Source organism: Haemaphysalis longicornis, unplaced genomic scaffold (genome assembly GCF_048455015.1).
Source record: "Haemaphysalis longicornis isolate Haplotype H1 unplaced genomic scaffold, Haemaphysalis longicornis Haplotype H1 scaffold_7, whole genome shotgun sequence".
NCBI classification, from domain to species: Eukaryota; Metazoa; Arthropoda; class Arachnida; order Ixodida; family Ixodidae; genus Haemaphysalis; species Haemaphysalis longicornis.
This window is the reverse complement of record NW_027526422.1, coordinates 1,927,942-1,953,855: the sequence shown is the minus strand read 5'-3', so window position 1 is coordinate 1,953,855 and position 25,914 is coordinate 1,927,942. Positions and strand designations below refer to the sequence as shown.

Sequence of the window (25,914 nt, the reverse complement as noted above, 5' to 3'; positions counted from 1 at the left end):
GTGGTCTTGATGGGCACGGATTTCTCGCTTACCGTGGTGCTGGGCAGCATATCGAACGTCAGTGGTGTTTCGACGGCGTTCCCAATCAGGGACACGATGAAGTTCCCCTTTCAGTGTAATCTGATTTGGGAAGCAGTGAGACAGTACGATTTCCTCCTCGCAGTCCTGTGGTAACCGCTGGTATAAGGCTGTTCTCTGTCTGGGAGACGGCTGGTGGCTTTTAATGAAGTGTGTCACGCAGCCCCTGCTCGCCTTCAATGTCACAGCAGGGACCCCTTTCTCAGGACGACCATATCTGTCGAACATACTTCAATGGCTCTTCTTCCACGGCAGCAAACTTTCGTTGCTCTGGTCCCCAAAACGCCTTCCTTCCAGGTTTTTTATTTGGCCGTGAGCTCGTCTGCTTTCTCCAATACTGCATGTGGCTTTCGCTGACACTGAGGTGCTTTGCAGCGGCCCTTTTTCCTTGGCAAACTCAGTGACACTGTTTGAATTTTGCCACATCGTTACTGCAGCCCATCACTACTAGAGCAAAAGGTGATTGACTGACAGCGAAATGGGAGCGCAAAGGGAGGATTCTGTTGCAGCGCATACGCAGAAAAGAGGCAGAGGGTTCCGTCACAGCGCAAACTCAGGAGAGGGCAGGCAAGACTGGGGCAATGCCTCGGCTCCCAATTGCGTGTCTGCCTTTGTGCCTGAGTTCTCACAGCAGCAGAGAAAGGAAAGGGGAAGGAAGGCTCGAGCAGCTCCCCATGGAAAGGACGAAAGAAGGGGTGTGTCGGGAGGGGGAAAGGCCGGGTGCCTGATGTAGGGCATGAAGGGACTATGCATGCGCAGTCTCGTGCATCACTGCGCTGCCATTCAAAGCGTGCTTGTTTGTGCGTGCACGCCAACAGGTTGTCTCTTCGGGTAAGACAGGGAGCGCAAACTTTGCGAGTGAAATTTTTTTGCCATGTAAACCTAGACAACACTTGAGGGTGCAGAAATTACGCAAAAGCGCAAATTATGCGACTAAATATGGTATGCAGAGTGAAGCCCTCAGGAACGGCGACCTTGTCCAGAGGGGCTGCGAGAGAGCGGAGGGTCACGGCCTTCCGGTCCCTGCATGGGAGCGGCCCACGACTGTCACGGACTCCACTTGGCAGGGGCGCTCCAAGGCACTTCCTCAGGACCTGAACAAAGTTCTCTGTCTGTCTGTCTGGTATACGAACACAGTGTACGAGGCACTAAATTCTAGTGGAACAAAAATTTGTGGAGCTTCCACTAGTGGTGCGAGGCTGGAGAAACAGCAGAGCTGGCAGCCCTCTCTCTTCGTCGGAGACCCAGCCGTTGCACCTCACACGGATTTCCGAACGTGCCGCTGAAAGTTCTCCATGGCTGGCAGGCCCGGATCGTTTTGTGGACAGCATCAGCACACGCCAGAACCCGCCGAAACAGGATTTGCGCACTAGGCGTCTGTGCCCCCCACTTCAGGTGCGAACACATGTGAACTGGCGAGGAGAAGAGCACGCGAGAGATCACGCCGTGAGCAGAAGGTCGAGCTGGCCAACACTGGGTGCTCCTCACGGAGCGCTCACTCACGTGCGCTCGGTATTTTTTCTTAGTAGTTTTTTCCCTGGTCCTGCAATAGGAAAGGAAGTGGGTAATTTAAAATCCCTCCCTCGGTGGAGGCAGCTACGTTTCACGGTGAACAAACCTGTAGCCAGGTTATCAACTGCCCCATCTTCGAATGAGGCAAAATGTATGTTGTATTTTTGGCCCCTTTTAATTAATACCAGTTCCAAGCCACAAAATGTTTGCCATTTCTCTTGTCTATTCATCTTTCTTTTGTAACGGTGCTGTAAACACTGCTTTGTGTTGTATGTGCCTGTACTGTAGCTAAAGCACCTTGCACGTGCAAAAGTGACCAGGGCATGCATTGCTTACAAGAGCAGCAATGGACAAGCACGAGCGAGAGGGCCAGGCAGAAGGCCGCTGAAATGGGCTGATGCAAAACATACACTTGACGTGCTCCGACGCTCCCAGGATGACCAGCGCAGTGTAATCCCCGCACATGGCCAGGTACTCATCGTCAACTTCGCTGCCGTCTTCCAGGGCGAGTCTGCAATCAGACGGGCACATCTACAGAGGGTAGGGTGCCCCACAGACCCCGTCAGCCAGGCACTCTGCGCTCGCGGAGCCTTCAAGGCCTCTTGCGAGGCCACCCCTGTCTCCCCCAGCTACTGCTGCTAGCTGCAAAAACACACACACACACATCCACCCAGGCCCTCCACTGGAGCAAAGAAATAGCTGCAATGGAGAAGAGCAGTTTTGGCAAGCCCATCATAGTTGCAGTACACAGACTGCATGCGGGTGCAGCCACTGTGCAGCTGCCAGGTGACACCTGCACTACTGTGTCCGTGAGCAGTGCCATAGAAAGCTGGGCAAGTTGGTTGTGATACATTGTGAAAAATGCAGAACTTTTTCGCGCCTTTTCTTATAATGTGAACAACGCCATGCACAGGGCTTCCCAGCACCAGCCCTGTGCAAGGGCCACTGCTCCTCTGGCGAGTGCCAAAGCAAAGCTGTTAATATCGCTGGCCTGTTCTTTTCCCTCGTGTAGCTGCAAGCCTCAAGTTACGCGCCACAAGACCTGCCGGGTTCCCGCAGTTAAGTTTCTCCAGAAACACACATGGTTGCTTCAAAGACAGTAACTATGACGCACGGTTCAAGCACTGCTGCTGATAACTTGTTTGTAAAATGATATCTGTGGCAGCTGTCCTCAGTTATGGAAGTTCTCTATGCAGCCTCGGTGCAGTGGCAGTGGTCAGCAAACTTCCCAAAGAACAGGTCGTCAGTGAGCTCGGGAGAGAAAGTGCATTCACGACCAAAAATAGTTCTCGAACTTGTAGAACAACCACCTCCCCCTTCATTTGTTAACTATTATCCACTACCGATTTCAGTGGCTGCAAAGCTGTTGTGAGCATATTACACATACAGAGTACGTATTACATCGATAAATGAGCGTCTTTAATTTTTTTTTTTTTCAGAAAACCCCTGCTCTGTTAATGCCCAAACCTTACACGAAGGTCGCATTTTGTTTATAGTATTTTGTTTGATACCAAGGATAAAGACGACCCTTACTTGTTTAAAAGGGTTGAGAGTTGGGCGTGTTGGTAAGGATGTCTTTATGTGTTCTTGTCCCCGTTAATTTGCACGCAGTTTGTTTTTCGAGATGCATCCTTACTTGTTTACTCAGAAAATAAATAAAAACGATTGTTGCATGTAGGAAAATAGTGGCCAATTTGGATGTTCATGCTGAACTTGGAACGGCGGTGCCACCTGCCATAGGCAAAACAAAACGTGCGATGGCAGTTCACGGAAAGCGGCCCGACGGCAGATAATCAAAAAACCTCTTTCTTCGATTGTTTATGATGGTCACAAATAGTTGCACTAGAGTTCATACGAAACATAATAAAATATTTCCATGGTTCATTGTTACCAATACCAATAAACATTTTTTCTTTTTCATCTGCTTTTGGATCGTCTGTCGTCTGCTGTGTCAGGTTACCCAGCTTTCCAAAAGTAGAGTGTGGAATGGGAACTTTGCATCGCATTCTAAAAAGCTGGGCAACCTGACACAGCAGACGACAGACGATCCAAAAGCAGATGAAAAAGAAAGAAAATGTTTATTGGTATTGGTAACAATGAACCATGGAAATATTTTATTATGTTTCGTATGAACTCTAGTGCAACTATTTGTGACCATCATAAACAATCGAAGAAGGAGGTTTTTTGATCTTCTGCCGTCGGGCTGCTTTCCACGTTTTGTTTTGCCTATGGCAGGTGGCACCGTCGGGTGTAGCCCGAAAGAACCCATTCCCATTTGACCCCGTCCCGTTTGAACCCACTCCCGAAACGCCCTTCCCGCTTGACCCGTCCCGTGTGCGCCCGCTCCCGAAACGACCTTCCCGTTTGGGCGCTTCCTGTTTCAGCCCGTTCCCAAAACGCCCTTCCCGTTTCAACCCGCTCCCAAAGCGCCCTTCTCATTTGAACCCGCATCGTTCCAACCAATTTGAATTTCCGAAAATATGCGTTACCGTCTTCGAAACTGTCCCCCAAAATGTGCTTACAAGCAACGGGCCATGCACTAAAAACTTGTATGCAGCAATTTTTCCGGAATCGACCGATATTTCTGGTCGATAAAAGTTTCCGAATGCCTTAGGCCGATACTGCCCTCTTGACAAAATATTTGTAGCTGCGAAAGTGTACTAGAAAGATACCCAATATCTTGAGCAATGCACGCATTGGATTTTTATGCAGTTGGTGTCCGTACGTGTGGCTGAAATTTATTTAACAGCCGCTCTTATGCTCATTGTTTGGAGCGTAGCTTTGTCTTCGGGTTCGAGATCTATAGATCAAAGATGTCCATCGAGAGACTTAAAAAAGCAAAAATAACGATTGAATGTGTTAACTCAGCCAATTACACATTTTGCGAAAACGCCGGTGGTTTTCTGTCCTGCGTTTTTGTTGTTGCATAAAAGCCTGCGCGGCTTCTTGGTGCAGGCACCGCTGAAGTATAGTGTACTAGGGGAAGCGCTTTCCGCGTTTCATCATTTTTCTGGGGAAGCCAGGTAGCAGTGGCGTAAATCATGGGGGGGTCAGGGGGGTCCTGACCCCCCTTGTGTTCGGGCTGGGGGGGACACCCCTTGCAAGTGTCCCCCCTTGAGATTCATCTTTCATTTACCTTTTCATTTACATTTACCGGGAGGAACACCTCAACTGCATGGCTTTGGCACACGTTCATCAAGACATTATAGACCTCATAACGTTGCCAGGGTTGTTGAAAAACTTTGTCAGTGCGTGCAAAAACCGCGCTCTCGTTTTTGGACCCTCTAGAAGTGTCGAAAGCCAGGAAACATGTCATAGGTGATCAGTACTCATATTGTACAGAGTGATCTTTTTTTAACGTCTGCAATAGCACAGTGCAATTACGTGAGGTATGAAAGCATGCTCGTTTTTCTTATTTTAATTCAAATCACGACAGTAATTTGTATATAAATGAAAATAAAGCACAAAACAAAATGCCCGCCTTGGCAAGATGTGTGTCCCCCCTTGTGATTTTTCTGGATTTACGCCACTGCCAGGTAGCGCGTCCAGCTGATAAAAATAATCCCAGCCAGGGAAGGGTGGTTAATGTCCTTTGGGGGGGAGCCGCACCTTTGTCGTCTCAGGTCTATACGACGCCGAGGGTACCTTGTGACGTCGGCGGAATATAGATGCCGGGGATAATTACCGCATTAGAGCATGCAAAGAACGGGTGCGTCCTGGTCGGTGGGGTTATCCTCGATGCGGCGTCATTCGTGGGGCTAGAGATGAATAGAGGCCCGCCGCGGCGCTTGGAAAAGTTGCACCGGCCAAGGTACGCAGTGAGGTTCAAATTCGTAACAGGTCTACAGTGTCACCGCTACAACGGATATATGGGACCAGGGACTGGCAGCTCCTTTTGTAATGGACACGCCTGGTTGACAAAGCCGGGAATGTCTTCGGCGCTGAGCATATTTTTGGCGCGCGTCGTAGGAACAATAAAGGCCGCCCGATGGTCGATGGCCAGCTGTCGGAGTTTCTATGGGTCGGTTGGTTTTTATTAGTTATTTAGCCGTCCCTTCCCGAATACCTTGAGGATTGGGTTAAAGTTAGCTTTAGAGTGTGGATAAAATAATTGTTTGTGTATAAACCTTTGATTGACGTAGCCGTGTGTGTTAGTAGCCCCTCATCACACTTTTTCGGGACATGGCCATGATGGCGTCGTTTTGATGTAATAAAACTTAAGAGTCTGTCGTTTTTGGGGTGGATCTAAAGAAGCTAAAGACAAGGGTCAGTCGACCGAACGAGAGCTAACGAGGGAAGACGCCAGGAGACCCTCGTGACTTAAATACGTTTACCTTAGGTATTTCGCTGTTTTCGTGTAAATTGTGTAGATTTCTTAATTGGTATGACTTTAATTGTAACCAAATGTCGTCGTCTTTAGATTCAAAAACTGAACCACAGGTTTGAAAAGCAGTCAAGGACTCTGGCTTTACTGAGTATGCTATCGCAGCGGCTGTGAACAAACGGAAAAAAAGAAAAAACAATATGAAAATGTTTTTATAACGGTTCATAAACTGGGTATGTTATTCTGGGAACGGGCTAAATAGGAAAATACGAAACGGGAAGGTTCTTTCGCGCCGGGTTGGAATGTGACAGACGGGAAGGTTGAAATGGGAACGGGTTCAAACGGGAACGGGCCAAGTGGGAAAGGGCGAAACGGGAAGGGCGTTTCGCGCCGGGTTGAAACGGGAGGGAACAAGCGGGAAGGGTGAAATGGGAATGGGTTCAAACGGGAACCTCCCGCACCGTCGTTCCAAGTTCAGCATGAACATCCAAATTGATCACCATTTTTCCACAGGCGAAAACCGTTTTTATTTATTTTCTGAATAAGCAGGTAAGTGTCGTCCTTGTTCTCGGTATAAACAAAATAGACCACCAAATACGACCTTCGTGTAAGGTTTGGGCATGAACGGAGCAGTAGTCTGCCCAGGAAAAATATTCAGAGGCTCATTTATCGATGCAACACCCTGCATAAGCTCATTCCCCACCAGGGTGTCGGAACGAAATGAAAACCGGAAACGAAAAACGAAATAAACGATATTTTTGGCTGGAATGAAAACGAAAACGAAACGTTATTTATAATTTCGTTCTGGAGCGAAAGCAAAAAAAAAAACGTTTCGGTTTTCGGTTCGAGTTCAAAGTGCGTTCGAGTACGTGCACTCTTTCGCAGATGCTTTGAGGCTGATTGAATGGACCTTTTCCCAGTAGGGTCATTTCAGATAAGATCGAACAAAGCATGGCTGGTCGACCTCTTCAATTCGCTTGAAATTTTTTTACCTCATTCCCGCATGTATGTAATGTGCGGGTTCACAAATATTTTTGGCAAAAAAAATTTTGGCCGACTGAAAAAAAATTTGGAACCCACCCGCGTGGATCCCGGCCGCTACCTGCCCATGCGCCGCAGCCAAGTTAAGCGACGTCTACCAAAAAATATACTAATTAGGCGGGGATGGTAATTTTTATGCGTAATCTACGTCTGGTGTACATTTCGAGCCCAAAATATCGTTGGCTAGAAGAACATATATTTTTTGTAATAAATTTCCAAATCTTGCTCAGAGCGCATTTTGTTGTGTACTTTGCGGGCCAGTATTATCGTAGGTAATGGAGCTAGAGCGTTAAAATAGGGCTGCTTCTGGCGAGCACAAATAAGGGCCGTAAATATCGTGTCTGTGCACACTACGGTTAAAAAGTAAATGGCGCACAATTGTGAAGAAAAAACTAAAACACTCCGAGTTCAGAGGCTTATTAAAAAAAAAAACACTTCTTCGATTTTGCTGAAATTCTCCCCAGATGTTAACCTGTGAATGTACTTCAATGATCATTAAAAACATGTTGCATCATTTTGTTCCTGACGCGCCTACAGCGCGAGAAAAAAGCCTGGTCGGCCAGGTCTTCACAAGATCCTGAGACACGAAACAGTGAGAACAACTTCCAGTGAATGTGCAGACGTTTGATACCGAGACTAAGCTCCATGGGGTCTGTTTTGATCCCAGCCTGTCTTTTAGACCTCACGTAGACTATGTCTGCAAAAGAGCTAACAGGCTAAGTGGGTTCATAACCCTAACGTCAAGGACCACGCCACACCATGCCTTCTATGCGCTGTTCACAGCCCTTGTACTTCCAGTCCTGGAATACTGTTCCACCATCTGGAGCCCCCACCAGATTGACCTCCAAAAGCGGCTCGAGTATGTTCAACGGAAAGCGTCAAAGACGGCGCTTCATATCATGGACAGGACAACCAAACTTCCCTACGAGAGGCGGTTGCAGACCCTAAGGTGGTCTCGACTTGACGGACGCAGATTATTCTCCAGGCGGGTACTCCTGTACAAGTTTCTGCATGGCGACTGTCCCATCCCGGAGGGTTACCTGCGGCGTTTAAGACGGGACCCACTGAGACTCGAGCAGCGCCTCGCACGCACCACCAGTGTTTCCTACTCTCCTTCATCCAAGCCCCTGAGCTATGCAACTCCTTGCCAGTCGACGCTAGGAGGGCCCAAAGTGTCGGTGAATTCAAAGACTTGGTGCGGTACAGAGATGTGTGACCAACTGCACTGCACCTCCCCTCACCCGTATATACTACTGTATATATAACTATAACTCCCCTCATCTGTATATATGTTATCACAATCGTTTTCACATGTCCTATATATTGTTAACATACAGCTGAGGAGGCAGCCAGCACTCTGGTGTACGGGCTCCTGCCTTTTGGCTGCCTCTGGCTCTCAGCTGTATGGAAGTTATGCCAATAAACTCCTATTAAACCTATTAAACTCCTATTGCTTTACGCACTACCGATATAGCGCCATCTATGGGCGTAGTCAGAAACTTTTTTTTTTATGTTTTCACGTTCATGGGGTTCTCGCGCACGTCAAAAAGTGGACACAGTGGGGAAAGTGGCCGGTTTGGAGCTTGAAACGGAAGTGCATCGTGTAGGCGACATTCAGTCGCGTGCGACCGCTTCGTCACCTTGAGGCACCCTAGACAACCTTAGACACTGCGTGTAAGTAACGCAATTGCTTACATCGAACAGTTTGCAGCCGCTGGACAGCAGGTCTCCACATGTCACGCCCTTGACAAGTTTCCGTTGGCCCTTGAAGTTGCTGATGATGTAAGGTCTGCGCCGAGTTTTGACGACTCCACCTTTGGGCTTGGCGTTTTGATTATGCCGATCGACTCTCGGTGATTTATCGACTCTCGGCGATGGACTCTCGGCTACCCTTCCAGTCATATTTGATGCGGTACAATTCGGTGGCTGGCGAGCTCCGTAATACTTAATTGTAGTACTGACGGTTGACGTTGCAGTAACGATGTTTCTACGTGACGGAAGCACCACAGAACAGGAAGCACTGAACGACCGACACACGATACGCCGACACCAACGATACTTCAAAGGCCACTGCCACAGAACAGGGAGGCCACTGCCCTTCACGCCTAAGTTTTGTTTCAGCACGTGACGTGACACTTGTTGCATTCTTTTGGGAGCGGTTTTTCTGGGTTTTTCGCATGGAGGAAAGGAAAGTTTTTCTTTTCTGCTTCCTCTATGTTTTTCTTTTCTTTTCTTTTAGTTTATTTGCTTCTCCCTCCATTTTTCTTCCTCCATGGTTTTTCGCATGGAGGATGAAATGTGCATGGTTTTTCGCATGGAGTTAATACTACCACAGAACAGGGAGGATTTATGCTACTGTTTTCGCACTCCACTGCTCTCTGCGCATGCGCCCCGTTGCTACAGCAACGGAGGCGCGTCGTCTATTTCCAGGACGCCATGGCGCCAAATTCAAACGGGAGGGCGGCGTGGTGCCGCACACCGCACGTCGAAACGTGCCGTCGGCAGCGAGAAGCGTCGTCACCGCATATAAGATCGCGATAAATAAATGTGAGTGTACAGCGCGAGGCATTCGGCGCATTTAACTCAGCCTAGCTACGAACAACTGATCTTACCATTCCTGTCAAATTTCAATATGCTCTGGCTATGGACTGCTAATCAGCGCTAGCATGAGCTATTTTGTGCTGCAGGTATCGATTTAACAGAACAATCGGATTAATCGACAGGTATTGATCAATTGATTGATCGGTTAATCGGTTGGTGCCAATATTTTTCTTTTTCTATGGAGAATCAAAATCATATATCGTGTGGTTGTCCGGATGGCGCGCTAAACAGACCCCTGCGTAGTAGATGTGGCTGGAACGCATGCTTAGTGTCGCTAGTAGTAGTAGTAAAGCTTTTATTTGGGGAAGGGAGGGCTAAAGCCACTTGGTGGGGAAAATGGGATATGAAGGAGGGGATCACACAGGTTGCTTCAGTTCCAGGCACTTTTTCTTCTATTCACTGACTGTTCGGAGGCTTCGTCGGGGTCGTCCTTCGTCAGACTACTCGCGACAGACCACTTTTGGTTGCAAATTTGCCTATTTCGTGTAATAAAGACTTATCTAATGCGGTATGTGCTTCTTGGTGTATGGTGTTTAGATCAATGTGTCGAATGGTGTCTGAACGATGTGCATCGAAGAATGGGCATACACATACTAAGTGGTGAAGGTCTGCTTTGGTGTTCGTGCTACAGTAGGGACAATGTGGGGGTGAGGGTGTTGTGGGGCCCTTTGTCCACTTTTGAATGATATGTGGGGTGTAAGCTGCATTGGCGCAAATCTTGTTGATGAATACTTCTTCGGCTCTTGTTAATGAGGGCATGTTAGCAAGATAACCAGATGGTGTCACTTGTTCGTACTGACATTTCTTGCGCTTCTTGAGTCGCTGGATGAGTAGGGCAGGTGAAGTAGCCGGGGTATAAACCAGCGGAGGGGTAACGTTAAGACTCTCCTGCGCCACTGCGTGAGCGGCCTGGTTTCCTGGGCTGGCCTCTTCATGACCCGGTGTCCAGTCGATTCGGATGTTCACTTTCTGGCTCTTTAGTAGTTCCTTAAGCAGTAATATGGAGTTAACAAGTGGGTTGAGTGAAAGGGGTTTTCGTAGTTCTCGGATTGCTGCGAATGAATCTGTCAAAATGCGCACGTTGTGCGGTGGTTTAAAGTCGATTTCGTAGCAGATGTGGTTAATCGCGCTGTTTATGGCATGTAGTTCTCCTTCTAATGCGGTTCCATCGTTTTGGTTGAAAGATACCTGCCCGTTAAAAGATGAATTTTCGGGACATGTTCATGCTGCACCGATATGTGTGGGAGTCACGCTTGTATCCGTGAAGATATCAATTTCATTTGGCAGTTTAGAATACGTTGAGATCTGGTTGCTGGAAGAGCCCGTGGGATTGGCTTGCTGAGGTGGCTTTCGATGTTGTTTGATATCGACCAGGGTGCAAGGGGGATTGGTAGCTCAATTGTTGGTGCGGGTTTTTGTTCGTCCCATGCCGTGAGGAGCAATCCTTGGCGGGTGAGACCTCGTTTGCGGTCTGCTTGGTCTTTTGTTTCTTTCATCACAGTAACGATGGGAGGAAGTGCCACTGCCTGCTCAAGGGCTGCCTTTTTTGTGTGTATTGGGAGGCCCGTTATGGTACGCAATGTGGCCCTGTGGAGCACCTGAATGTGTTTGGTGTTGGTCTTATTCAACTCATAGACAGGGGCTCCGTAAGCTAGAGTGCCAATTGCGACCGCACGTGCCATCGTTAGGCAGGCTTTTTGATTCGCCCCTCCGTGTTTGTTGGAGAGGCGTTCTATCAATTTCAGCATTGGCTTCCATTTTCGTCTCAGCTCTGCGATCCATATCTTGGGGCTGTTGCAGCTGGCTAGCGGGAGGCCGAGTAGCCGTACATGCTCGTTTCATTTGTATTTCAGTGTCACCTATATAGCAGGTCATCTCCTGTGGGCTGAGCTTTGTTCGTGCTTGAAACCATGAGCAGCTCAGTCTTTTCAGCGGCGAGTTCAAGACCTAGTTGTGGTAGGCACGCCTCTATGGTGTTTACTGCTGCCTGTAGTTCGGTGAGCATGTCTGTTGTCGTTGAGTAGTCTCTACCCTCGCACCATATTGTGACGTCATCGGCGTATATAGCAAATCTGGCCGACGTTCCTTGTTCAAGACTCTTAGCCAATTTCGCCATGACTATGTTGAAGAGGACCGGTGCAAGGATGGATCCCTGTGGCACTCCCTTGTCGTTGTAATAGGTGTTAGGTGTCCATCCGGGGAGCTTGCTATAGAGTTGGAAGGGGCGGTTGTGAAGGAAGTTTCGGACCCATATTTGTGCTTTTTTGCTGGGAAAGGCTTGAGCTAGTTCATTCAGAATTGTGGTCTGATTTACTCTGTCGAATGCCTTTCTAAGGTCCACAGTTAAGACGTAGTCGGGAAGTCCGCGGTCGTACGGGGATCTGTTGATGACGCGGCGCAGCAGCCAAAGGCAGTCCTGCGTTCCCAAATGCGGCCGGAATCCAGTTTGGGAAGGGTGAAGCCAATGGTTGACATATTTCGCTATTTCTAAAAAAAGTGAACACGGAGCCTCCTGTCGTTGCCACTACAGACGTGCGGGCTGTTTTGATGTAAGGCGGCAGCGTGAGATCACCTAACGTAAATGGAGAGCTTGATTTCTGGTTTAATGCTCTCTCCTGAGCTGAATCAATTAACTGGTAAAAGATTTTATCGCGATTACTGCATTGATGATTAATCGGTAGGGTGATCTATCGATCACCCACCTCTATTTTTCATCACAATGGTCGCTTGATACCAACAACGCCCTTGGTTGCGCACCCTATCCTGGTAGTGCTTGCGTCTTAAACCGACTACACCGTTGTAGCCACGACATTTTCATTGGCAAGGGATGTATGCTTTGTTTTGCTGGTCCTGTTCTGATTCGATAAAGATGTTCTGTTACGCGTGTGTTGTGTAAGAGAAGGGGGCTTCTGGTAATTGTTGCTCACGTGTGGTCAGTGTCATAGAGTTACTACTAAAAGAGACAATCAACATGTCCGTCGCTGTTCTGATTCAGTAATTAGTTAATCAACAGAAACATGCTTCCTGTTGTGAAACATTTGCGCCCACTGTGTACCCCACATGTGTATATGCAACAAAACTGGTCTTATTTGTCACATGTAATGAATATGTGCCGTGCACTTTCCTCTTCGCAGTTTTACCTGTCGTAAACTTTGGCGCAATGCTCCTGTGTCTGACAAACTAGCGTCACACTAGAGACGCCGTTCTGGTAGGTTGAACAAGTGGGCTTTCAGTGTAGGCGATGAGTTGGTATCACTAAAGGAGGTCCACATGCCCTTGGAAACATAGTGGATTGGAGTTTCGGTGAGAGAGTCAGTAGAAGCAGCTCCGTGCAGTAATAGCTTAAACAGCAGTGTATTCCTTCCATCTTTTTCAATATTGTGTATTTATGTAAGGTTTTCATTTGTGGTGTGGGCTTGGATTCACATGAAACTGTCTTAGTGAAGTGAGGTATTTTTAGGGGCGATGCCCCTTAGGGGCTCGGGCTTTCGGCGTCTTATGTCGTCGTCATAAGCGTCGTCTCATGTAGTCACGGTACTAAAACACCAGGGCATTCGTTTACGCCTTTTTGCGCTAGAGCGTAACGCCTAGTAAAAAAACACCGGGGCATTCGTTTATGCCTCACGCTAGAATGCTTCGTAAGGCCCATTAAAAAAGAAAAAAACGGGGCACTCGTTTACGCCTCGCGCTGGAACGCTTCATGCTTCAAAGACGAGACTTTTACAGCAAAGAGGCCGGCCTCTACCGCCCAACAGTTTTATCTCCGTTGGCAAAAACACCAAAGCCCAAAGAATATACTTATACACTGCATGCTTCGTCCCTTACGAAGGTTTCGCGTTAGTGAATTGATGGGGCGGGATTTCTTAGGATTTTGAGCACCGTTATTTAGCCGATTTAGCCATGTTGTAAACAATGGTAGTGCTTCTGTAGAGGTCATATACTTTTTGGGTGTGCCAGTATTGTATTCACGTAAATGTGTAAACGTTTTTTCAACAAGTTGGCCTGCTAGATGCCTCACTTTTTTTGGGGGGGGGGGGGGGGAAGGGGGGGGAGGGATTTTCTTGATGAGTGCAAGATGCTGAACTGGCTTTTGATGTTTTTTGCAAGTTTTTTTAGCAAACAAATGCACTACAAGAAATCCACCATCAAAAAATAAATTGTCTCTGTCCCCCTCTCATAATATCGATTAAATGTATTTAAAAAACAACCTCACAGAATTGCGAGAGAACTACTGAGGTGCCGTCCCGGAGGAGGCTGGCTTTGCCCCCTCAACGCCGTCTCCTCCCCCCCTATTGTCATTGACACCTTTTCCTCAGTCTCTCACTGACGCTGTTCGCGAACTACTTTGCAGTGTTGCATGCTGCCCTCCACTGTTCAAGGCGTCGCTTAGTTCGGGAAACTGCCGCAGCCTGCACTTCCCCCGCCGAGTCCTCGAAGCCAAGCGCTACTGCTAGTGCTGTCTGAGGCACAGACTCGCCAAGTTCGTCGCACTGAAGCACCAGATGTTCGATCGTTTCCTCTGAGTTCCCACACGCACGGCACAGCACACACGTCACTGTCGTGTCGAACACCTGTTGCCGCTTCAGGGTGCGCAGCGCCCCTGCTGTAGCCTCGAAAAGCAGGGCGCTCCCGATGCTGTTATCGTACAGGCGGACCGCTTTGATGGTGTTCTTGTGTTCACGGTATAGGGACAGAGTCCCCTTATCGGTCAGTGTTAGCTGCCATGTCTCGTCTTCCACCTCTCGGACTCTTTGTTGCACTGCCTTGGCGTATGCTCCGACTGATTGCGCCAGGATGGGGTCTCGTATGATGCCGAACTTTTGCTCCAGGTGGTAGATCCGCCGAGTCCATTGCGTGCGAAGACAGGTTGCCGACAAGTAGTCAAAGACTCTCCTCGCCCATCTGTCCCGGTGCATGTTCAACAGGCGGTTGTAGAAGGCCAGCTTGCTTGAGGCCTCCCGAGCAGCAAAGCTGGACCACCCCAAGTCCCCTTGGACAGATTCGTTAGCCACCCTGCCATGGCATCCGACGGCCATTCGGCCGACTTCTCGTTGTCGTCTCTCAAGTACATCGCGGCCTCTCGCCGACAGGCACACCACCGCGTTTGCAAATGTCAGGGCAGGAACCTGAACCAGTTTCCACAGGTCTCTGATCATTACAAAGCGGTTGCACCCCCATAGGCACCTGTGTCGCAATATGCATTGCGCTCTAAGAGCAGTTTTCCCCACTCTCTCTTCATGAAGACCGAACAAGTCCGCTCCGCTGCTCAGGGTCACTCCAAGGTACTTAACTGATGAGGCAATTTGCAGAACCTCCTCCTCCAATTTTAGTACCGTGCCTTCTGCCATCTTCCCGGCCAACTGAACAACTGTGGTTTTCTGAGCATTGAATCGGAGGCCAAGCCCCTTCATCTCCGCTGCACAGATGTCCAGTAGGCTAGGTCGCGAGGAGAGTCTGCCATCAACAGAAGATCATCTGCGTATGCCAGGCCTGGGATCCGGCGGTTATCGTCAATACCGCTTGTCGTGTATCTCAGACCAAAGCCCAGGCCAGATTGCAGGAGGGCTCTCTCAACCCCCGCCACGTACATTAGGTACAAGAGCGGTGACATGGGGCAGCCTTGACGCAGTCCTCTATTCACCCTGATCCTCCCAGTCTCTATAGTGCCGAGTCTGGCAGTCACTACGTTGTCGGAGTACAAACGTTGTATGGTGCATAGCAGTTTCGCGGGGAGGCCCAGAGCTGCTAGGCGTTCGAAGAGGTCAGAATGAGGCACACTATCGTAAGCCTTCTCTACGTCCAAAGCACAGCAAACCAGGGACCGGCCTTCCTTTCTCGCTATTTCTGCACACTGGGTGATGACAAAGATGCTGTCTTCCAAGCGCCTACCTCGTCGGAAGCCGTTCTGTAGCTCTGTGAGGTGACGCTGAGATTCTGCCCAGCCTTCAATCCATCCCTTCAAAGCCTGTACGAAGACCCTATAGAGGACGCTGGTTACTGTTATGAGTGAGCGCGTGGCGCGCCCTCCCGTTTCGGGGCTGCGCCGCTGCGCCGAGCAGCAGCGGCGGCCTCGAAGCAGACGACGCGCCTCCGTTGCTATAGCAACGGGGCGCATGCGCAGAGAGCAGTGGCCATGGAAAAACCCATGGAGGAAACCGCTCCCTCTGTTGTTAGGGGCAACACTTGTTTGTTTACAAAAATGGGCGCTGCTTTTCTTCTCGCTTGAGCTATCGTGAGCTGGTGCTAGCCATTCAATGAGTCGCAACCATCAACGCGAAGAGCTAAGGAAAGCTATTTCAAAACATCTTTGTGCTGACCTCGAGCAGTGCATTAGCCGCAAAGACGGTAAGACCCTGGACCATATCGTCGGGCAAGTCACACGCTCTGAGGCATGGAGGAAGTTTCAGAAATGTTACCTGCTCCGTATGGATTTAGGCGGATGCTGCAAGGATTCGGTTGGCCGAAGTGGCCGTGAGGACGCCTCCTGGAATACGCTGCTTCGACGGGACAGCACGAGTTCCATTGCGAGCATACTAAGCGAAAGCTCGCTGACGGGCTTGTCGTCCGATCACATCCGCGAAGTGTGCAACCTGCTACGATCGCCGTCCCCTTCGTCGAAGCTGCACGCTGTTGACATCCTGAACAGCGTGGCCGGCTACGAAAGCCTGGTCGCCTGCCGCGAGTGGCCCGTGCTCGAAGAGTGGATCCGCTCCCTGCTGCGCCACCCTTCGGCGGTCATCAAGCGCGAGACGCTGCGGCTCTTGCGGGCGATGCTGTCGTGCGGCGGCGTGGTGTTCGAGCACGCGTACACCAGCCTGCTGCTGGCTGCCAGGGACCAAGTGTGCGCGAGGCCGAGCGCTGCCCACAACCGCCCGGCGCCGACAAACGTCGTGCAGCTGCTCAACATGTACCACAGAAATTTGCCGCGCTACTGGCTGCGCTTTCCTCGCAGAGCCGTTAGGCACGTCATAGAGCAGGCGTTCGCGCTGATGGACGACCCCGTGTACGGCAACTTCTCCCGCATCTGGAGGTCCTTGGCGGCGGTGGACGGCCAAGCGGCGTGGCTCGCTGGGTGGCTGCGCGGGGCCGAGAGCCGCGCCGTCGTCTTCGAGTGCCTGGCCACGCACGCCAACGTGCTGCTGCACGCCCTGCAACTGGTCACCGACTACAGGAAGTTCCCGGACCTGTGCCAGCGCAACGTCGGCAGCCACGTGTACGGCGCCTGCGTGCTGCTGCGCGTGCTGCAGCACGAGGGTGGCAGGAAGCTGTTCGGCTCCCTCAGCTCTGCGCACAACTCGGAAAAAACCTGGTTCGACGTTTTCATCAAGGTCGTGCATTTCGCGAAGGTTCTCTGGGCGTCGAAGTACGAACCGTTCTCGGCCTTTCTGGCCCTAATGACGGGAACGGTGTCCACGATTGCCAGTCTGTCCGAAAACGCGCTCCTTCCTGGGCAGTTGGACAGCCTGGTGGGCGGCTTGGCAGAGTGGAGCAAGGGCGGCTGCGGCGGCCAGTGCAGCACGCACTTGCTGTCCGAGTGCCTCGGTGCGCTGTGCGCGTCCAGCCGCGGCCTGGCTCTCGTCACGGGCAGCAGCCACAAGGGCTGCAGGCTGCCCGAGGTGATACTGACGTCCACCAGGCGGGCCATGGCGCGGCACAGGGAACGCGGCGGGCCGCTCTGCACTCGCTGCGTGCGCAATTTCCTCGGGGCGAGCAGCCGCGTGGTCGGGGATCCCGGACAACTGCTCACCAGTGGCTGCTCGGCCGTCGTCCGCCTCTTGTCGTCGGCGTCCGAGCTCGGGGGCGCGCAGGAGGAGCTGAGGGCCGGTTTGGCAGCACTTGTGGGGGCACTGCTCTCGACCTGCCTTGGAACAGCGCTGCTGTGTGTTGGCGCCATTCCCGAAAGTTACGAGGGCCTGGTGCTGGACAGCGCGGACCTGCCGGACAAGCTGAGGTACTGCGCCGTGCGCATGCCCCCGGATGAGCGCCGAGAACAGGTCGCGAGCTGCGCCAGCAGCTGCGTGTGGGGCCTCAAGCACCAACTCAGGGCCGGCCCCGAGAGGGCTCGGGAGCAGCTGCTGCACATGATGTCGCCGTACCGGCAGGGCAAAATCCTGCTCGCGAGACACGCCACCCTGTGGAGCGCCCTGCTGCAGTGCCCCCCGGACCACCCGTCGCTGCTGCCCGAGGAGAGCCTGCTGGTCGCCCTCGGCGTGCTCCAGGGGCTCGTGTGCTGCCTGAAAACGTACCTGCTCCTCGACTGCCGCTACTCGCTGGGCCAGGAACTGCATCAACTGGTGGCCGAGTTTCGCGACAGCGAAGGCAGGCTCATCGGGAGCGAAGTGACGGTTAAGGTGAAGGAGATCCAAGAAAGAATCAAATCATTCAGTGAGAGTAGCTTCCCAGCGCCTCCACACGTGTTCGGCACCGCTTTGGGGCGCGGGGCAGCCAATCCAATAGGGTTGAAGCATGCCGGTAACAGAAAAGAAGACTTTGGTGGTCTTTTAGTGGGACACAAGATATCTGCTGCGGGGTTCTGGGACTTGATTGATTTCGAAGAAGAGGGTGACGGAGACAGCGTTCGTCCCTCTGTGCGGTCCCTAACAGCCGAGCAGAGGCGTGGCATTCAAATAACCGTGGAATGTGGCCTGAACCTGGGACTCCTGCAGCCCGGCCATGCGGGCCACACGAAGAACCTCGAGAAGCTTGTTCACAGCGGGCGCCACATGTACGGCTCGTCGTGCTCCAGGGACAGTTACGACTTCCTGCTGGCCACCGTGTTCCTGTTGCTGAGGGGAAACGTGTCCAAGTCGTACCAGCTGCACAAGTTCCTCTGCGACAGGGACTGCTACGCGCTGTACTTCCACGACATGGACGGGGTCTGCGACTCGCTGGTGTGCGCCTCGCTCTGCCAGCTGTTCGTGGTGGTGCTTCGCGACCAGCTGCCGAGGCTGTACCACGCGTTCAGGCTGTGCGGCTACGAGCCGAGCAACGTGCTCAAGCACTGGGTGGGCCAGTTCTTCTGGGGATGCCTCGGCTTCGACGAGATTGCGGCCGTGCTGCTCATGGTGGTCGCCGTCGGGGGAGAAGCCCTGCTCTTCGTGTGCCTGGCCATGCTCAAGCACGTCGAGGGAGAAGCGCTGCGGGCGGCCAACCAGTTCCGCTTCATCGCCGCGCTCAGGGAAGCGCGGCTGCTGGACTTCAAGCTCGCCTCGTACGCACACTACATCACTTCTTTGCTCCAGCAGTACGAACAGGCGGCCGGTAAAAGCTTGACTATGTATGCGCACTAATCGAGACGCCACGTTCGTCACTTGTGCGCGTCATGCGCTTGGAAAGCAGCTTTTTCCAAGCAGCATACGCCCCCCTCGAAATAGTATTGCCCGTGGAGCTTGTTCAAAAATCAGCTCAACTAAATTTAGTGTGGTATGTAAGAATGACAAATCCGACTCATGTTATGTGTTACGTCTTGAGGAGAATAAATACAAATTCTCTCAAGGACGCCGTAAAAATTTTGCTTTGTTTTCTTTGACTTGTGGTAGCATGCCTGGGCAAATACACTCACTTTGAACCCTTCAGAGTTTGGGCTACAATTCAAGCATTGCGGTCATGGTAATTGTGATGCTTATTCGGAGCTGTGTTGTAAATGAGGCTCAGCTTTTGTAGCAGTGATCGCGCTGCATAATGACATCACACAATTGCCTTTTGTTGGCATTGCCCTACTCATTTGTTAATCTGCAGGAGGTTTGCACAAACCAGAGTTTATGGCGCAAACCACGGCCGCTAGATGAAAAGGAGGTCTAGGTAGAGTGGCTAGAAGAGTCTAGGTGGCGCTGTAACAGCCCGCGGAGTTTCCAGTTGCGGCCGCTAATTCGGCGGGGGCGCTACACATCGGTGACGAGTGATGACTTTAAAACGTGACGGCTTTAAAACGAGTGATGACTTTAAAACGAGTGATGACTTTAATCGGTGACGGTGATGACTTTAAAACAGAAAAGAGGGAGAGATGGGAGAGAAGAAGCAAATCTATAGGTTAGCTGGGAGTAGGGCAAGTAAACGTAATAAAACCGGCAAGTCGGTTGCTGACAACCGACGCCCCGATTCAAAGGGAAAGCCACTAATCATCATCATCATCATCATCATCATCACGAGTAAGGTCCCTAAAATTACTTGTGACGAGTAGGGAGCCTACATGCGCCGCCCCTTCGTCGTTTAGGGTGGTGCCACTCTGACACAGCTCGAGCCGCCTTCCGCCGTCGGGCAGCGTTGCCAGCACACGTTGCCATAGCAACGGGGCCGATACGGCGCCATGTTGTTGCCCAGTCGGTTCACTGCCGCCGTGTGCGTAGGGCTGCGTCCTTGCCGCCTGTGACTCGCGGTGACTTTTGTTGACCACGGGAAGCTTTTCATAACCATGCCAGCTCGGTGAACGTGTTGGGAGTTGTATGAGCACCAAAAATGCCCGGCTGTTGCGTTCCGCAATGTACGAACCATTGCAGAAAAGGCACACGGATGTTCCGCTTCCCGGCCAGCCCGAACCAAAGAAAGCGCTGGCTCGTTCAAGTGAAAAGGGACCGCAGGGAGCCCACTGCTGCTTCTCGTGTTTGCGCTGTGAATATTGCACCTCGCTTCATGTTTTTTGCACGCGTACTTGCAGCTATATTATATTATTTAAGTGCTCTGCACCTGCAACGCTTTCAGCGAGCGTCGTCGTGTCCTCAACGTCTCCTCCACCGTCGCAGCGCCGTTGCAGCGCCGTTGCGCGCCGGTAGCGCAGGCCATGGCCTGTTTTGATGGCTTCCAGCGACGGCTGCACGTAGCCGAGCGGCGATTTAGCGGGCGAATGCAGCGCGCGCGCAAGTGGATTGTTTGCGTGGCTCGATTATTCCGGATTACGCATGCATGAAACGTGAATGTTTAAAACTAAGCCTGGTTATAAAACATCCCCGAAAGGCCCGGACCGTTCACGCTTGCGACAGAAAAGGCGCGATTCTCGTCACTGCGACAAACATTGGTTGATACCAAGCGACAAAAGCGATCGCTGGGCGACTGCGCAATCTTCAGGGGTGAGACAGCTGCGCATATTGCGCCTTTTTGATACGATTCCATTTGCCTGCGCCAAGCTGCTCCAAAAGCACGAAAACGGCGAAAATTGCTCCAAACTGCTCCAGAAGAGCCTCAACGGCTCGGATTTTGATGCTCATGTCAGTTTCGGCGGGGACGAAAGCCTCCCGCATCCTGGTCACCGCTTTTATCATCTGTCAATCGCAAACACAGAAATGGCACAAATAGAAAGACTGAAACGAAGCAAGCGATAGCTTCTAAAACTCGATTCGCTTTCCGACCGGGTTCGCTGAAACGGCCTTCTGGATTAGGCATCGCTGTGGCAACAAACATGGCCGCCGCCTGATCTGGCTGCTACCAACGCGCTCAGTGCGCATCGCCGATATTTTCCCTGGTTTATTTTGCGCTATCAGCTGGGTTCCAGTCTATTCATTCTATCTGTTGTGGCTCTGAACAGTGACGTTAACGCGGGGATATGGTTTTAGATTGGTGCCAGATTACGGGAAGTTGCGCGGCGCGAAAAAAAAGTTCATTGAAATGTGGGCCCGGGCCTAGGACTTCGGCGTGGTTTGTCCTTGAGTGCGAAACGCGGTGCGCGCGTCTATACCCCTCGAGATTCGCGATCGCTGCGCCGCCTGCCGCCGCTACTCCGCGGCGTTAGCGGGATTAGCGCTGCATGGCTGATAGGTGGTCATGCAGTGTTTTGGTCCTCTTTCACTCCTCTTTGCCTTTCCGCGCACTAAACCACTTGTTATGGTGACGTCTGTAAGCTAACTGCACGTTTAGGGCCCTTAAAAAAAACAGCTGCGTCTTGGTAGAGCGCTCTAACGCCAACAAGAGCTATACCCGGGGAGGCGGTTCTGTGCGCTTCTTGGCCGCTCTAGCGGGCGTCGGCGACGGCAGCAGCATATCACCGCTGTCCCCTTCGAACACGTCACAAGTGAATTCTATTTATTGTCGCCTCGTTTAGACCTGATATTGACACTGTAAGAGGATAGTTCGTTTTGCAGCGCAGACAACAAATGCGGCTTTGCTTCGAATATGTACGTCGTAGAAAAATATGTTTCGGGGATGTGATAACCCAATAGCTGACAAAAACTTGTGCCTTTTATGGGAATATAAGCCACGCGAAAATGTTAAGTACACTCAAAGGCTGTGCATTGTCAGATATGTGCCCACTCATGCCTTATAGTAAGAACCAAGGTGTATGCTAATGAAATCACGGGAAAAAGAATGGTCTGCAAGGCAGGAATAAATAGAATAGTCGTACGGGAATGAAAAAAACACCGAGTGCAGCTTCTGAAATGCTGGAGACGTTTGTTTGATCAAGGTAGTATTCACCAGACCAACTAGATGCGAAATGCACTCATATTTCGCTAAACATGGGGGGGGGGGGGGGAGGAGGAGAACGCTCAATTATCGTTGTTTACAAATGCGGAGCGAAATCAACGAATGAACGTTTTATAGTAATCACACACAAAAGCTGCGTGTTCACTTTTCGTTTGTTTTTCGCCTTCAACGAACGGCTCACCACTCGGCGAACGCATTTTTTGAATACAGGGTAGGCAGTTCAGAAGCGATACGAGGTGTCGTTGGAAGAGTTGATTGATTGGTTGCAGGGTTTAACGCGCCGACGCAACGGAGACGATGAGGCACGCCGTAGTGGAGGGCTCCGGATTAATTTTGACCACCTGGAGATCCTTAACGTGCGCCGAAATCTCGTACACACGGGCTCGTTGGAAGAGTTTCGTATCTGATAAGAGTCTGATTTCGGTTTATGCTAGATTCTGCAGTCCCCCTGTGTCATATGACGATGTTTCGAAGAAGAGTTTGGCTACGGACGCGGATTACTCTATAAGCCCATCTTCGCGCTTCTCGTGGAGGATAAATGTAACAGATGAATCTTTGCGAGCGCTCACCTCGGGACAAGATGACCCAGCATTAAATTTGTCCTCGTGTGCTGACTCCGGGGTGTAATTTTGCATTATGCATCGTACTTCTTTGGTACAATGTTTGTGAAATTTATGCCGCCTTGGCTTGTTCATGGTACTTATCAATATCTGATATGTGATATTGGCAGGCGTAACTTACGTGCTATCAGGTAGGAGTGCGCCGCTGGATTTTGTAAGTGCACAAAGTCGATTTACATCATAATGTGTATGGCTACATACGGAGACACTGCCACTAAATTTCAGGGCAGCGGAATTGCAATCATCTGCATGCAAATTCTGGCTTCGGGACGCCGGCCTGTGACACACGCCCGGCGCTCATATAGATCTCACTAAGATCGCGTCATAAACGTTTATACTCTCGTGAACACACCACGCTTGCAAACAGAGTGCCTGCTCCACGTTATTCGGTATTTCGAACGCGGACAAACGATAAATCGCTGTCTTGAACGAGCCCCAAAAGCAACGGCGACAGGGGGGAGCGGGCCGGGGACTCCCGCGCCTGCTTTCAAAACAAGCCGCTAGGAGGACTTCAGTGGCGCCCCTACAGGCCGCGCTCGAGGCGTATAATCGGGTTCGTGAAGTGAATTTTTTGGCTCGTTGTGGTGTTATAAAATGCTGAGGTGTTGCTGTGCTTCGAAGCGCTATCGCGAGCCTCGGGGATGGAACGGTCGACACGAAAGTTGCGGGCTGTGCTGCGGCGCCGCGACCTGTTCACGCCGCGACTACACGGTTGCCATAGAACGCGACTATAACACTTGATGTATGCAAAGTGAAATTGAATGCCAGAATCTAGGTGGCTATAGACAGTAACGCTAGTCAAATGACCATAGGGTGAACCTGCGCCCCGGGGGCTGAAACGGGTTATGCTGGTTGGGCTATGCGACCGTTAGCTCGAAGTTGCTCAACTGTAGCCGTGACTACAGTCGTTCGTACAATGCAGCCTGGGATTACAAAAATAATAATTTTAGCATTAAAACGGCAAAAAAATGCCACAATTGCGGAGCCCTTAAATTTGGTAAGAGTTTTAGCAGTCCGTCTGTTCCGTCGTGTACGTAGTTACCGTGCTGACCGGGACTCGTCTGGGTTAGGTTAGGTTAGGTTGGGCATTCGTAGCAGTAGGGGGATTAGTTCCGCGGGCCTGCCTTCGCCCTGTCCGCGCCTCCTCGCCCTTCTGCGCGCGCAGGCGCTGACCGGTCCCGGTCAACCCGGTAACAAAATAACCAACAGAACAGACGGACTGCTAAAATTCTCCAATGTTAATGGCAGTTTTGTTGTCAGTGTTGCATGCAGCCGCAACACAATATCACCAGTTAGGAAAAAGGTAGTGCAGTTAGTACTTTGTGATACTCTTAAAAATTCTTTCAGGTACGGCTGTTTCAGTGTTCTGTGTATTCAAAACTGATTTAAATGTCCACTTGACCCTGCAAATTTCTGAAATAATGATTTTTTAAGCTCAGATGACGATGTATTAAATGTCCCTAACTGCTCCAAATCAAGATTCTTCTGCTCCAAAATCGAAATTTTGCTGCTCCGAAAACTGCTCCCAAATCTGTTTGGGCTGTCTCACCCCTGAATCTTCGAACGCGCTGCAATTCAGAGTATTGTCTCATCCCTCAGCTGCGTTCGGCAATCGACTTTAAAGCTGCCGTGTGTTGGATATTCATCGGGTCGATCGCCGAAAAAATTGTCCCCTGCGTTGCTTGTGCTGATATTCCGCACGGGGGTGGAATATATGATTGATTCTTTCTTGCAACACTGCCAAACTGCGTATGAGGGGTCACTAAAGTCTGCAAACATTTGTGTGGCGAACCGCCCCATAAAAATTCCCGTACTGCATTAGTTAGAGGGCATAATCAATTTCCATTCCAAAAGGTAAAAAAACGCGCGAGAGCAAGTATTCTGCCTCGCGAGCGAGTAATTCAAGTGCATTATGTGGTTTTCAAATATTGTTGTTAAGATTGACTTTTTTCTTCTAGGCACATTGTGAAGATTCAAGTTTTGAGCAGCACCGACAAGATACGCAGCTGCGATCAATTTTTTTATGTGAGGACACTTGAACGACTTGAGTGGTACATTCAATCGTAATTCAGGACTGTGCCTTTGTTAAGGACTCAATGCAACTTCATTGCCGTACAGTTGTAATAAAGAAAAATTGATGCCTTATTTGTATAATTTACATTATAGTGTGTTAAAAAAAGCTGCGAAATATTTTCCTGCTAACATTTTCTTTTGCTGCTCCTCAGTACCAGCCTCAAAAAGGCATTCAAAACCAAGAACACTGGTGTGCCTCCATTCACATTGCGCCTTTCTCTCGAGACCATGGAGGAAAAAAAAGCTTAGGAGAGGCCCCCAGCTATCCCCGCGCATTGGCAAAAGTGTGGAGGAAGTCACGTGTTTTCGGCGGCCATTGGAAGTCGCGTTAGCAACGGCGTCCTAGCAACAGCCCGCCCGCCGTTCGCCAGTCATGGAGGAAAGGCAGCGCCTGCCTTGTCGTCCGATTGCGAAGATTGCTGCTTCGCTTTGCTGCGCTGTGGTCTTGCGGAACTCGAAAAGGATGCTGCGAGTTGCGACAGCTGCGCCGGTGTGAATATGTCATTTAATTTCTACTTGCAAGTGCACCTTGTGCCGCGTCAAGCTTTTGCTCCGGTCGCGATCACGACGCGCCTATTGAAGTTCAGATATCGTGAACGCGCCGTCCTGTCGTACGCGCGGACACCGGTCAGGTAGATTTTCGGGAAGTGATACACGGTGTGCAGTACGTAGGCGACTTGCAACCGAACGATTCGCAACTCAATTTTTTGGTTATCGCCGCTGCAATATATAGTTTGCTAGGCCGGCAATGCGCGGCAGTGCCTTTGCAACTGTTACAAGGTAGATTCCCAGTTGATATAATTCCATCGTCCTATTACCTTAGTAGGTGTCCGTCTGTTGACTGGAAGAGTGCTGGATCTGGAATCGGGATCTTTTTGTGGTCTCGCTCTGGATTTCGCTTTTCAACGCTTCATACTGCGAGGTTAGTGTATGAACGTTTTCAACTGATATCACCTTGAATTTATTGACACTGAGACAAGTTGAAACTTGGCGAAAAAAAGTTTATTGACGCCACCCACCCTCTCATTTTTTTTACTCAATAAAACGTTTTGCCTCCTCCTCCTCCTCCTTCGCAAAAAATTCTATCGAAGGCACGCGAACAACGGTAAAAACATTCCACAATTTTTTAGCGTGAAATCTGCATGAAGTACTGATTACCTATATATATATATAACGGCCGTTTAATTGACTAGTCATCTCTGGGATTGCCAGTGAAACTGCAACGCAAACTTGGGCACTTTCCAGTCCGGTAGC

At 50.6% G+C, this 25,914-nt stretch overlaps 2 protein-coding genes across 5 annotated transcripts in view; one reads left to right on the top strand and one right to left on the bottom strand.

Moving 5' to 3' along the window:
• Drep4 (DNA fragmentation factor-related protein 4) overlaps positions 1–16,085 on the bottom strand; it is a 30,022-nt gene extending 13,937 nt beyond the window's left edge. Inside the window, exons 1-2 of one of the 4 annotated variants that reach the window (XM_077675677.1) lie at positions 15,973–16,085; positions 2,001–2,121 (exon numbers count right to left, since the gene is read on the bottom strand). In XM_077675677.1, coding sequence (XP_077531803.1) covers positions 2,001–2,121 — 121 coding nt within the window. In that variant the 5' untranslated portion in view covers positions 15,973–16,085. Of the gene's footprint in view, positions 1–2,000; positions 2,122–8,650; positions 9,040–15,972 lie in introns of those variants that run through there. The other 3 variants (XM_077675676.1, XM_077675678.1, XM_077675679.1) reach the window with 3 other exon arrangements.
• LOC144144297 (uncharacterized) lies at positions 15,680–19,681 on the top strand. The gene has a single exon (XM_077675672.1). It carries the CDS (start codon positions 15,811–15,813, stop codon positions 18,844–18,846), a length of 3,036 nt encoding a protein of 1,011 aa, XP_077531798.1. The 5' UTR covers positions 15,680–15,810; the 3' UTR covers positions 18,847–19,681.
• The last annotated feature ends 6,233 nt before the right edge of the window (positions 19,682–25,914 follow it).

Coding starts and splice junctions, on each gene's coding strand:
- LOC144144297 (XM_077675672.1), top strand. CDS start 15,811: ATGAGTCGCAACCATCAACGCGAAGAGCTAAGGAAAGCTATTTCAAAA.